Here is a 14,868-nt window from a genome sequence, read left to right as displayed (position 1 = left end):
AAAATAATATACAAAAGTGTTCTAAGAAAAAAAAGAAACTATACAAAAATGTATGAGACGTGTGGTTAAATATGATTCATCAGCTCTTTTATTGGTCAGGGTAATCCATAACAAAAAATGGTCCTTGCGTCCTGAATCAAGGCCCTGACCATTGTGGGTTTTGTGAAAGATTCAAATTCGAACTTAAAGCATTTGCAATCTATTTCATTCTTACATGTTACTAGATGCGCGCGGAAAATATTTGTTGTTTAATTTTTTTATAATGAAAAATTGTTTAAAAAAAACATAATTTATTTGTTCAGTTTAACTAATTTTTGTTGGAAGCGTTAAAGAAATACTAATTTTCTATGAAATAGTTTTTTGTATCCATAATAAATTTAAATTTGTTGGGTGGAAATGAAAAAACAAAATAGAATGATGGATACAATATGTGTGTTATAATGTATTAAATGAACTATCATTATTTATTTATTAGTAGAGCAGTAAGTGATTCATATATTATCATAAAATTATGACATATAATTTATTTATTTTTAAATAATATAGATATGCTTATTTTAAAATATATAATATATAAATATATGTATATACTTATATTATTTTATTTTTTATTAAGGATAATGAGTGATATGTGAAATTATTGAAATTATTTAAATGGAGATACTGTTCATTTAAAAAAAATATATAATCACAACTTTTATTTTTAAAGTGTAAATTTATTTTTTGATTATGAATATAATTTTTATATTATTAAACAAAAATAAATTAATTATATATAATTATTTAAAAATTATATATTCTAAATGTAAATGCTCTACCAAAAGCTCCATATGAAAACATTGAATAAAAATCATTTGGAGAGCATTACCATCTCGTAAAAGCTTTTGTGATAAATGTTGATTGAATAATAGTAAGCATAATGCTTATGCTAATACTCTGCCAATCAAATCTCTAGTTTTTTTTTTATTGTATAGATAATGATATACAATCATGTAATGTAATTTTAAAGTAAAAAGTTAAACTAACTTCTTTTTAAACAAGCTCATCTGCTTAATTCAGTCTAAATGTACTTATATAGTTTAAGTTAAACTAACTTTAGATATAAAAAACAAAATGAAGTTTCTTTTTCATCAACGAATCTCTAAAAAGCCATATGTTTTTACAAACGAGTACATTATTTTATACATTTTTAAAAATCTACTGTTTAAAAAACTCATTAAAATTTCCTTTGAATGTATGTAAATAACTAAAAATAAAAATTAATAGCTAGTCGTTTGTTACTTCCGTATCTTATATAATATACAAAAGTAAGAATAATCATAGAGACTTGTCTTAAATACCATATTAATTATATATAATTATATATATATTTAACATTTTACCAAAAAAATATGAATTAGATATATGGTGTTTCTAACTGCATTAATTTATCTAATGTATTTTATATTGTTCATACATAGTGTCTCTGAATTTTCCACTAGCAATTATTGTTTGGCTATTTTATCAAATTTATCATGTTTGTCGTTAAATAATCCATATGGCAAATTATTCTAACCATAATAGCCAGTGAAATTATTTTACGATTTCATCAATTATTTTCATGTTCATATCATCTTATAGAAAATATTATTTGTGTTATCATATATATGTTATTTTCAGCAAATATTATTGGAAAGGTAACGTAATATTAATTGAATGAAATTTGGAATTCAAAATTATATAACATATCGTAAGACTGTCAACAAATTAAATTTAATTAACTATATATATATATATTACTCAAAAATCGGTATAGCATTCGAAATACCATTCAGGTAACAAGAGTTGATCATGAACACAGGTTGTTCTCAACCCGGTGATATAGGGAGTATTGTTTCCAAGGTGAGCTATTGCGCTTTCTTCAAAAGATGGCTGCTTCCAAGCCTACCTCTTGATATTTCCAAAGGACTACTGAACTCAATCACTTGATGTCATTATCTTTTATTGAGATTTATCATGCAAAGTTACTTAAATTGGATCATTGATCGATTCCTAGGTTTTGTCGTAAACCTAGTTTTTACTATAATATCGATAAAAAATCTAATAAAATATTTAAAAAGTCATGTTTATATTTCAAAAGTATTTATATTTTAAATTAATAAAAATAAAATTAAACAAAATATATAAATCTGTTTATTTAGGAAATATATAACAAATTAAATTTACATTCAATTCTGCAAAACGAAAAAAAAATATATTTTAGCGTGAAAAACATAACAATATTATATCTATTACACTTTTAACTATTTATTTCTCCGAATTCATGGATAACCATCAAATATTATATTAATCCAATTATCTCATATGTGATGATTTATCTTTCTCTTTCTTTTTTGCTTGCATTCTGAAATGATCGTTGAAAATTCTTATATTATATTAGACTACTAAATCATGATAAAAATAAAAGACCGACGGATTAATTGTATAGGTTGACAATAACCTCTATAATATTATTTAGCAAGTCAGTTTTCTACATGTCGTGCTCACATTAATTCTTAAAATAGTTAATTAAAATGATAACCTTAATGTATAATTTTTTTTGTTAAAATACTATTATTAATATTTATAATTAACTTCATTAATATTTGTTTCCAAATCACCTTTTTATCAAAAGTAAATATATTTAACTAATATAATTTTTTAAACAGATAATTTAATAAAAACGAATTTCCTTTTATATAAGTCAAAATGGATTTTAATATACGTTTATAAAACATGTAATTTATTTTTTTGATGAAAAAAAACATGTAATTTATTTTTTTAAACATGTAACTTAATAAAAACGAATTTCCTTTTATATAACTCAAAATGGATTTTAATATAAAAATACAATATCTTTAATATAAATATATCAATATCAGTTTTTATATATAAAGCTTGTAATTTAATAAAAATATTTATATAAACCAAAAAGGAATATAATATAAATATTATTATACATAGTATAAAAATAGATATAAACTATAACTTAAGAAAAGCTAATTATTTTATATATATATCAAAAGAATGTAATATCAAAAAGAGAATATATTTAATATTTAAAATATATAACAGTTTCTTTTATATTTATAATATGTTTTAATTAAAAATAATAATTGCCCTTAAAATCTCAAATTCACACAATTATAATTTATTTTCCTAAATAATGTTGTTTAAATCAGTTTTTTTATGACATGGTAATTTCTAATCTCTCATTAGTAAAATAAGTACATCAAATTAGTAAGAAATATATTTTTTATTAAAACAACTTTTTCTTATTTAAAATTTTTGTAGAAACATTTTTGTGTAGGAAATCATTTTTAAAATCTTAATTATAAAATTTTTCACATTACTTAAACATCATAATTACTATTTAACTTTATTTTAACAACTTTTGAATTTATAGTCAACAATTGTTTCTATAATTAAAAATTCTAGACTTAATGATATATGGATTTTCATATCTTTATATAAATAGACAGTTTATTCTTTGAGGTATGAACCATAAATTTAAATAGTTTAGTATCTAAGATACAATTTTATTAACGAAAATTTATGTTTTTTCTCTATAGAACACACATCCATCGTTTATCGTATAAAAATTCATTCATCTTTGAATAAATAAAATATAAAATCGAACATAATAAAATAAACTATGTAAGAAAAAAGACTTCAAATAATTTAGTTAACTAAACATTTTATCGAGGAAACATTTATAATATGTAATTTAGCCACCTAAAGTTTTAGTATTTGTAATATTTTTACTCCACATCTATTGATATTTCAGTTTAAAATGATGTACATACAATTTTTATTTAATGTTGCTTTCAAAAAAATAAAATCAAATATGTTATTAACAAAGAAAGATTTCTAAAACATTAGATATATTTAATTTAATTTATTTTTATCTGTACCTTTTAAATGTAAAGTTATATTTTAAATAATGACATTATAAACTGATTTTAAACAATATTTTCAATTTTATTTGTTTATAAATTGGTAAGTGGTTTGTGATAATAAAACAAAATACAAATTATAACTGAAATAACCATACAAATAATAAATAACTAACTACATCAGATTAAAATCAAATTAGAACTTTAGAAACAAATATCATAGCAAAATTAAACATTCTGAAAATAAAGTATACTAAAACATCACAACTCAATAACTCATAAACATGTTTAACTAAAATAATTTAAAATATGACACTAAACTAAACAAAAATAAATATTAAGAATTATTAAAATTTAGGTTTTAAGTAAATATTCATTCCCTCATGTAATGCGGATGAGTCACCTAGTAGTTAATATATTTAGATAAAACCGCAGTTTTCTTTCTTTCTCTCTCTCTCTTGTTTAGATAGAGAATATAATTAGATCTATATTAGCCAGTGTTCTAAAACGTGCTAGACGCAGAAGATGACTGTAGCCGTATAGACGAACGTCTAAACGGAGCATATATACACTAGTTTTAGGAAATTAGTGTATATTTTAACAAAAATATAAATATAAATATATGTTCTAATCCTAATGTTCTTGTCTTAGAATAGATCGAACTAAAGAGAGAGAGAGAGAGCCGTATGGCTTAGAGATGAATGAATTGTTGTGTTATTCCATGAGTAATGAGTTCCTTATATAGGATTACATAGCTTGGAGACAAAATCTAATAACTTGGAGTAGGGAACAAGTAAATCTAGAACATTCCATAATAGACATCACACAATATTCATAGCAATTCCCCTTGATGTCCATTATGCGTGTAAGATGCTATCTCGTTAAAAACCGAGATTGTAATGCCATAACCGTCTAGAGTTTGTAATGTGTTTGGAATACTGCCTCGTTAAAACCTTTCCATGGTAAACCCAAAAACCCAATGTGGTAAAAACGGGAAGCCATGTATAGGAAAAAGAGTACAGCCGCATTACTCCCCTGAAGTGAACATCACTGAAGGCTTCTCAGTGATCGCATACCAATCTGCTGCATAAGCTTCCTGAGCGTGCATGTTGGTAATGCCTTAGTGAAGAGGTCGGCTGAGTTCTCGCTTGATCTGACTTGGAGTATCTTGACCTCTCCTTCCTTCTGTAGATCATGGGTGAAGAAGAACTTGGGGAGAACGTGCTTAGTCTTGTCACCCTTGATGTATCCATCCTTGAGCTGAGCTATGCAGGCCGCATTGTCTTCATAAAGAATGGTCGGCCCATCCTTACCATCCGTGATCCCACATGCTGTCCGAATGTGATGTGTCATGAGTCTCAACCAGACACACTCCCTACTTGCTTCATGGATCGCCAATATCTCCGAGTGATTGGATGATGTGGCTGATATAGTCTGCTTGACTGATCTCCATGAAATGGCCGTGCCTCCATATGTGAAAACATAGCCGGTTTGGGACTTAGCACTGTGTGGGTCGGATTGGTAACCTGCATCAGCAAAACCAACCAAATCTTCTTTGTTTTGGTTAGCATAAAACAATCTTACATCCTTAGTTCCTTGTAGGTATCTTAGGATGTGTTTGATCCCATTCCAATGCCTCATGGTCGAACATGAACTGAATCTGGACAATAGGCTCACAACAAAACATATGTACGGCCTAGTATGTGTAGTCAAGTACATCAAGGCGCCAATGGCACTAAGGTAAGGGTACTCTGGACCAAGTACTTCTTCATCCTCGGCCTTGGGTCTAAACGGATCAGTGTCTAGACCAAGGGATCTCACAACCATGGGACTACTAAGTGGATGACACTTATCCATATTGAACCTTTTAAGAACCTTTTCTGTATAGGTCTTTAGGTGCACAAGGATTCCATCCTTAAGATGTTCAATCTGTAGTCCCAGACAAAACTTAGTCTTTCCCAAATCTTTCATCTCAAATCTTTCTTGAGATACTCAACTGTTTGGGAAATCTCTTTGGCCGTTCCAAGTATGTTTAGGTCATCAACATACACGGCTATGATCACATAGCCTTGGCCGGATTTCTTAATGAATATACATGGGCTTACTTGATCATTCTTGTAGCCTTCTTTCAGTAAGTACTCACTCAATCTGTTGTACCACATTCGACCAGATTGTTTCAATTCATACAAAGCTTTGTTTAGCTTAATGCAATGTTGTTCTCGAGAACCTTTAGCATTTTTAGGTATTTCAATACCTTCTGGTACTTTCATGTATATGTCATTGTCCAGTGGTCCGTAAAGATATGCGGTTACTACATCCATTTACCGTAAATCAAGATTTTTTTTTTATGGCTAGACTTATAAGGAATCTGAATGTTGTTGCATCCACCACGGGAGAATAAGTCTCCTCATAATCGATTCCTGGTCTCTGTGAGAATCCTTGTGCAACAAGTCGGGCCTTATACCTCACGACTTCACCATTCTCATTTCTCTTTCTCACAAAGATCCATTTGTATCCCACTGGTTTTAGATTATGTGGTGTTAGGAGTATTGATCCAAAAACACCTCTCTTCTTGAAAGAGTTTAACTCGACGTTTATGGCTTCTTTCCACTTAAGCCAATCTTTTCTTTGCATGCATTCATAAATAGACGTGGGTTCTAGATCCTCATCATCTTCAATGATCTCAAGTGCTACATGATATGCAAATAAATCACTTATGTCGACATGTTTTCTGTTCCATTGTTTTCCAGACATGATATAATTTATAGATATCTCTTCATTGTCAGGAAGTTCAGGATCCTGAGTTTTGGCGTCCCAAATCTCATTAGATACCTTAGCAGCCGGACCAATGGTCATGTCTGTAGATGCTGGTATGTCCGGACCATGTCCGGACGTTGGTTCTTCCACGTCCCGGAGCCTTGGGACGGTCGGATCGACCACATCGACCAGATCCATCTTCCCCTCGACCACGGTTGGTCTTGCACCTTTCTTATTTATGCGAGGGTTCTTATCTTTGGAACCAATTGGTCTACCACGTTTCAGACGTGCCATAGACTTTGTAGCAACTTGGTTTTGTCCCTTCTGGACATCAATTCTTATTGGTGCATTAACAGCTGGTATGTATGACTTGGTCATTCTATATGGGTCAGCAAAGGAATCTGGCAATTTATTAGCTAGCTCTTGCAAATGTATAATCTTTTGAACTTCAAGATCACATGCTTGAGTTCGAGGATGTTGCCATGCTTGGGATGTATGATTCCATGTAATTTTTTTACCAGCTTGCTATTATTTCCTCCCAATGTTGGATACTCAGATTCCACAAAGTGGCAATCTGCATACCTGGCCTTAAACAAATCCCCCGTGGTTGGCTCAAGGTATTTTATAATTGAAGGAGAATCATATCCAACATATATTTTCATCCTTCTCTGAGCTCCCATCTTTGTTCTTTGTGGTGGAGCTATTGGATAATAAACAGCACATCCAAAAGTCTTAAGATGGGAGATGTCTGGCTCTCGACCCATGAGGAGCTGGGATGGTGAATATCTATGCTCACTAGATGGTATGATGCGTATTAATTCCGCAGCATGCAACACTGCATGTCCCCAAGCTGTGATTGGAAGATTACTTTTCATGAGTAAAGGTCTAGCAATCATCTGAATCCTTTTGATAAAGGACTCGGCTAGACCGTTCTGTGTATGGACATGTGCCATGGAGTGTTCAACTGCCACCCCCATGGACATACAGTACTCATAAAAGGCTTGGGAAGTGAATTCACCAGCATTATCAAGACGTATAGTCTTCAAAGGAAAGTCTGGAAAATGTGCTTTCAATCTGATGATTTGAGCAAGTAGTCTAGCTAAGGCTAGATTTCGTGTGGATAATAAACACACATGGGACCATCTTGTGGATGCATCAACTAGTACCATGAAGTACCTAAACGTCCCACTAGGTGGGTGTATTGGTCCACATATGTCACCTTGTATTCTTTCCAGAAAACCTATGGTTTCCTTTGTCACTTTGACTGGTGATGGTCGGACTATGAGTTTTCCTTGTGCACAAGGCACACATGTATGGATCTTAGGAACAACTCGTCTACCTTTAAGGTTATGACCATTAGAATTTAGGATAAGTCTATGCATCATAGATGTTCCGGGATGCCCTAACTGGTTGTGCCAGAAGTTGAAATTCTCTTTGAATTCCTTGCTTATCACAGAATTGGCTTCGACCACACTGATCTGAGCACAGTAAAGACCAGCGGATATAGCTGGTATTGTCTCCAAGACGAATTCATAAATATTCAAGAATTCTTTGGCTTCTTCTCCAACAGTTTCAATATGAAGACCATTCTTGCGAATGTCTTTAAAGCTCAACAAGCTTCTTTTAGAGTTTGGAGAATACAATGCCTCATCTATTTCTAGATGTGTTCCATTTGGTAATAGAACATAGGCTTGACCGTGGCCTTTTATTAGTGGTGATACACCAGCTATTGTGTTCACATTGGCATCTTTCAATGTTAGATCAACAAAAAATTTCTTATCCTTAAAAATCGTGTGGCTTGATCCACTCTCAACCACAAGTGTGTCCATACTTCCTTTCATTCTAGACAATAAAAATATAATCTGAATCATATTATTATTGAAAATGAAAGTAAAACATAGTGTATTCTTAAAAAATAAAACATAGAATGCAAAAGCACTTAAAAAAAAATCTTAAAACCTAAAAACACCAAAAGCATTCAAACACAAATCGTTTGATGCATCACATTATTCAACTGGGTCATCATTCAGCATAGTGAGTATGTCTGAAGTCTCAAAATCCATGAGGTCGTCCTTGTCATGATCAAAATCGTCCTCACCATCCTTGTACACCATGTGTGCTTCCGGATTCTTGCCCTTGAGACTCTCTTGATAAAGGTCGACCAGATGCTTGGCTGTGCGGCAATTCTTTGTCCAATGATTTATCATTCCGCATTTATGGCAAGGTGAGCTTGTAGGATTCTGTGGTTTTGAAGATGTCCCATTGCCTTTGCTTTTGCCATGCCCATTATTGGACTGGTTTGGACGGTCATAAGGGGTGTTACGCCCTTTGCCATAGCCACCACGCCCACGTTCTCGCCCTTGACCCCCACGACCGCGTCCTCTTCCATATGAGGAAATTCGGCCCTTTTGGTCATACCGGACATGGTTGGCTTCAGCACCATCATTAGGCTCATTTGAGGTATGATTTGCCTCAGGGACAGGCTTAGATCCAGGTGGTCTAAGCTCACTATTCTTCAAGAGCAGCTCGTTGTTCTATTCTGCAAGCAATATACATGAGATGAGCTCACAATAGGTATTAAAACCTTTCTGTCTGTATTGTTGCTGAAGCAATATATTGCTTGAGGACATTGTCTGGAAAGTCTTTTCCAACAACTGCTTATCAGTTACAGTCTCGCCACATAGCCTCAGTTTTGAGACTATTTTAAACAAGGCTGAGTTGTACTCATTCACAGACTTAAATTCTTGAATCCTGAGATGAGTCCAATCATAGGTGGCACCCGGAAGAATCAAAGTCTTCTGGTGGTCATATCTCATCTTAAACTCTTTCCATAACTCGTATGGATTACTTACTGTGAGGTATTGAGATTTTAAGCTCTCCTCAATGTGATGACGGATGTTCATGAGGGTTTGAGAGTTCTCTTTCTTAGTAGCTTCGTTCTGGGGCAGATGCACTGGTCTAGGCCTTTGGCTCCAAGAGAGATCTCAACGTCTAATGCCCATTGGAGATAATTGTCACCCCTCACACTTAGAGGTGCAAAGTCCAAGTTTGTGATTTTGGCCATCTGAAAATAAAAATCAGATTGCTTAGATCTTTTAGAAACTTTTTTATTTTCTCATAACTCATCCATCTCTTAATCAATTTGTTTGATTTATAAATCCCTTGAAAACAATGAGATGGACGAGTTCATGGTCTAGTCGTACCTTGTGGTACGCTTCATCAACCCATGTGGCTTGCGGTCTAGTCGTACCGGATGGTACACATCATCGACCAAAGCGGATCGTGATTTAGCTGCACTGTGGTGCGTATCATCGATCATCGGGAATCACTGATCAACATGGATCGTGAATCACCGTGGATCATCGCGGATCATTGAGGATCATCGCGGATGATGGTCTAGTTCCACCACATGGTGAACATCATCGACCATTGTTTTGTTTATGGTCTACTCGTACTCATAAGTACGTATCATTGACCTTTACTTATCATGGTCTAGTCATACCTAGTGGTATGCATCATTGACCTAAAAAAAATAAGATCTAGCCACACTAAGGTGTGGATCATCGATCAAAGAATGTGGAAACATTAAACTTATGTTTTGTTTGGACATATAGCGTGTCATACTTAAAAGGGTATCACTTGTTGTCCATACAAAACGAAGTCATGTAATCACATGCTTTATATTTTAGGATTTAGGGTTTCTTAAAATCGGATTTAAACTTTAAGGATTAGGGTTTAAAATTCAAATCTGATTTTAGGATTAGGTTAAACATTGATTTTAAGTTTTGTTTAGACATATAGCGTGTCATCCTTAAAGGGGTATCACTTGTTGTCCATACAAAACTAAAGTCATGTAAAACTATTAAGGGTTTAAGGTTTTGATTTCAAAATAAAACAAGAACTAAAATCAACCAAATCAAATCGCAAAACCTTTTAAATCGGATTTAAGATGAAGAGAAGTTTGAAATCCGAATTGCTTGAACCACAAGTAAAGATTAGGGTTCTTGAGATCTTACCTTTAACTTTGCCGATTCTTCTCCTTGGTTCCTTTCTTAGAAACTCTTGATGGTTGATCTTGGAGCTTGATCGTGCTGATAACGTGTTCTAATCCTAGTGTTCTTGTCTTAGAACAGATCGAACTAAAGAGAGAGAGAGAGAGAGAGAGAGCCGTACTATAAAACTCCATTGCAAACTCGTACGTTTTAGATTTACTTGCATCAGATCCAAGCTCGATGATATTAGCATGTAGAGTTGTAGTGTAAGAGCTACAAGAACTAAAAATCTTATATTGTTTGTCTTGTGTACTGTTGTCATATCCTATCCCACTGGGCTTATCTAATATGGATTCGTTCCACCTAATCTGTCTCAACCATGGGTTGCATATCCCTGTCCCTCTAGTTGTAGAAAACATCAATAACCCATCGCAACATTCAACTTTCGTGTCGCATAAAACTCCATAACCCGGATCAAACTGGGGCAAGTCATGCACCTCTATAGATTGACCATCAAGATTAACATCCACAATACAAATCTTGGATTCGACTAACAAGATGAATTGTGGACGAGAAGGAGACAGATGATTGTTGACAAAAAGTTTGTCTTTGAAAAGAGTGTTCCATCGTTTGCAAACAGATCTGAAACGAGTGAGAGACTTTGCTGGAGTCAGAGAGAGTATCTTTTCCTCCAATTCCCAAGGAAGTTCCACCATTTGCACTATATTTTTATATGAAAGGGGTTTATAAAACAGTTGCATCACAATTCGATTTTATATTGAACTGGAATTTAATTATATATATAAAAAATAACTTACATTGGTAGGTAAGAAATAAATTACAATAGATCTAACATCATTATCAATCTAGAAAGTTATAAAAATTATAGTTCTTTTCCAAAAGACAATTATAAACAATTAAAATGAGATAAATATGTATTTAAATTTAGATTGGGTGTGTCATGAAATAAAGTTAAACTAATTGATAAAAAACAGCTGCAGCACAATTCGATTTTATGTAGAACTGGTTTTTATATATAGATAACTTACATTGGTAGGTAAAAAATAAATTAAAATAGGTAGAACATCATTTAGCAATCTAGAAGTAATAAAAATTCTAGATCTTTTTCCACAAAGACAACTATAAACAATTAAAATGATACAAATATGTATTTAAATTTAGATTGGGTTTTTCATGAAATAAATTTAAACTAATTCATTCTTAAAATATGTTTCTATTATCTAATTTCTTTATTTTTTTTGTCATCGACTTTTACAGACTCAAACAGACTCTGTAAACCAAAACGGTAACTCTGCATCCATGTGCACAACAAAGGATGTTTGTTTCCTAGCACTACGTGCTAAGCCATCAGCCTTCAAATTTTGTGTGCGAGGTACATGAATGATCTCCAAACTGTGGAAGGATTCTTTCAACGTCTTTATGTCTTCTAAATAGTTAGCAAACATCTAATTTCTTTAAATTTACTAGAAAGATTGATTAAATGAAATAAATAAGAGACCAGATAATCTTCTCTGTTAAAAGAGAAGTACAAAAAAATCTATTGTACAAAACTCATATTGGACTATTTCATAAATTATTTAATATGAAATATTTATTATTTACATTAATCTTCTCTGTTAAAAGAGAAGTACAAAAAAATCTATTGTACAAAACTCATGTTGGACTATTTCATAAATTATTTAATATGAAATATTTATTATTTACATTAATTAATCTGATATATATTACTTAAAATATTTTAATAAACAATAAATATTAAATCAATTTAAAAATAAATTTTATTTTGTCTATCTATCTATACTATTAATTATAAAGTGATTGGCTTATGTGTCAGTTTATCCTTGATTGTAGGTATTTTGTTTATTTGTCATTATTTTCAATAATTTTAATTAGTAGTTTGACTTATTTTTATATTTTTAATTGTTTTTGTTTTTAAATGATGATCTTAATTTTCTGTTATATTTTAAAAACTTATCTATTATATTGTTTCTCATAATTTAGGTTTAGTTATATTTTATTATCAATTATTAACTATTTTTAATAAATAAATTTAGTGACTTAACTTATAATTTATTATTATCTTGAAAATAATTAAAAATTATAATGATAATATTATCGTCGAATTTATATTATATTTACTTTAGTATTATTAAAATATTATATATATATATTTATATTATATTTGATTTAGTAATATTAAACCGATTCTATTTTAACATACAGCACATAATATATAATTACCCATATATTTAAAACTAATTTCTTTACTATTATAATCATCATTATCTAAAAAATTCTATATTATGTTATCCAAAAATATTTTACATCATAATATTTTAAAAATAAATATAAATCATGTATATATTTTTATGTATTTATGAATATTTTTAAGTTTATTTTACGAAATAAAGATATTTTCTTAAAACTAAAAAATTTCTTTTATATAAAGTTAATATTTAATTATTTATTAAATTATGATAATTTATCATTATCATAAAAATAACTAAAAATTCTAATGATAATCTTATCTTCAAAACTTATATTATATTTGGTTTACTAATATTAAACCGATTATATTTTAATATACACCACATAATATATAACTACCCATAAATTTAAAATGAACATATATATATATATATATTAATATGTATTTGTACATGAGGAACCTAAAAATCACAAATGAATTTAAGCTAATACTGAATTTATCCATAAAATAATAAATGTCAAAATAATATATTAAAACAAAAATAGTAACTATTATATAAAATACAAAATGAAAATTAACTTAGTTGTAAATATATAGAAGCATGAAAATTAGAGTTAAACATTAACAAATAATAAACATAATATAAATATTAGAGAATACAGAGATAATATTTTGTAATTTATTTTTTTTTGTTTTTGTTTCACTATATTTTAAATCTAAGTTATAGAGAATATATAATGTTTGTTGACTATTGTTACAGTCTGTTCTTTTCAGTGCCATTGAGTTTCTTTTAGCTTCATAAATACAATAAGTATATATAAAACATTACTATAAATCCAAGTTTCCTAATTTGATTAATACTATAAAACAGATTGTGTTTCAACATCTACATCACATAAATAAAACTAAGAAACAAAAAAGAATAATTTAATACATTGATTACCAATAGGAATATTGAACTTTTATAATTTGTAAGTATTAATAAAAATGTATATCTTATTTAATAATTTTTTTATATAAAATTAAACGTTTGACTTTAAAAAAATTATGTATATTAAGTATAAGGCGCGGGTGATCAGCTAGTTTAATATCTCCTATATATTAAAAGAGAAACATTAAAAAATTGTAACCTTAAGTTTGTATTAATTGAAAATAACATCTTCCTACGTGGCAATCAATTAGATAATTAATTAGTCCTACGTGTCAACCTTACAATGAAATTGAAAAACATGTTGGTTCAATTCGACTTTTATATCTCACTAGGAACATTTAATACCAATTATATGATATCTCTTATATATTATAGTTTTCATTAAAATAATTATAAAATCAATTAAAGTGTACAATTAATATTTTATTTTCTTTCCTTAAATAAAAGTTACGGAATTTCCAAATATGACTAATATATATATGACAATTAATTATTCTAATAATAAAGATTTGATAACAATCTAAATCTCCTCCATAATTATTTGTTTAATTTTATATTATTAAAATAAATTAAATAATAAAATTAGCTATAAATTTAAAATTAGATTTTTTCGTATATGTTATATTTTGAATTTTTAAAAACGCCAATAAATTACTAAAACTGTTAAAATTATTATGTTAAAAATTAATGATCAATGGTTTAACATTTTTATTATAAAAAGATACACATGATTTTAAAAGCATATGAGTAAAAAGTATAATTTAATAATAAAACAAAATATATATAGATTAAACTATATACCATATAAGATTACATAAATATTTTAATTTCAAAAAATTTAATGAATTTTCAAGAACATTTATAAATTATAAACTTGTTAAAATTTTCACATTGAAAATTTTGTTATCAATGATTTAAATAATTTGTTACAAAACGATAAGAATGATCATAGAACCGTATGATTATGAAATCTTATTTAATAAATAACCATATGAAATATACTATTTATAAAATATACTATTCTTAGAAAAATAGGTTGGTCCA

At 29.5% G+C, this 14,868-nt stretch overlaps 1 protein-coding gene across 1 annotated transcript; it reads right to left on the bottom strand.

Annotated features, from left to right (window-relative positions):
• Window positions 1-8,677: 8,677 nt before the first annotated feature.
• LOC108829324 (uncharacterized) lies at window positions 8,678-9,990 on the bottom strand. Its single transcript, XM_018602987.1, has 3 exons — window positions 9,875-9,990; window positions 9,341-9,635; window positions 8,678-9,205 (listed from the first exon to the last, which is right to left on the bottom strand). Exons 1-3 carry the CDS (start codon window positions 9,988-9,990, stop codon window positions 8,678-8,680), a joined length of 939 nt encoding a protein of 312 aa, XP_018458489.1.
• Between the last annotated feature and the right edge of the window lie 4,878 nt (window positions 9,991-14,868).

Source organism: Raphanus sativus, chromosome 4, assembly GCF_000801105.2.
Source record: "Raphanus sativus cultivar WK10039 chromosome 4, ASM80110v3, whole genome shotgun sequence".
NCBI classification, from domain to species: Eukaryota; Viridiplantae; Streptophyta; class Magnoliopsida; order Brassicales; family Brassicaceae; genus Raphanus; species Raphanus sativus.
The sequence above is the reverse complement of the archived record's forward strand: the minus strand, read 5'-3'. Positions and strand labels throughout refer to the sequence as shown.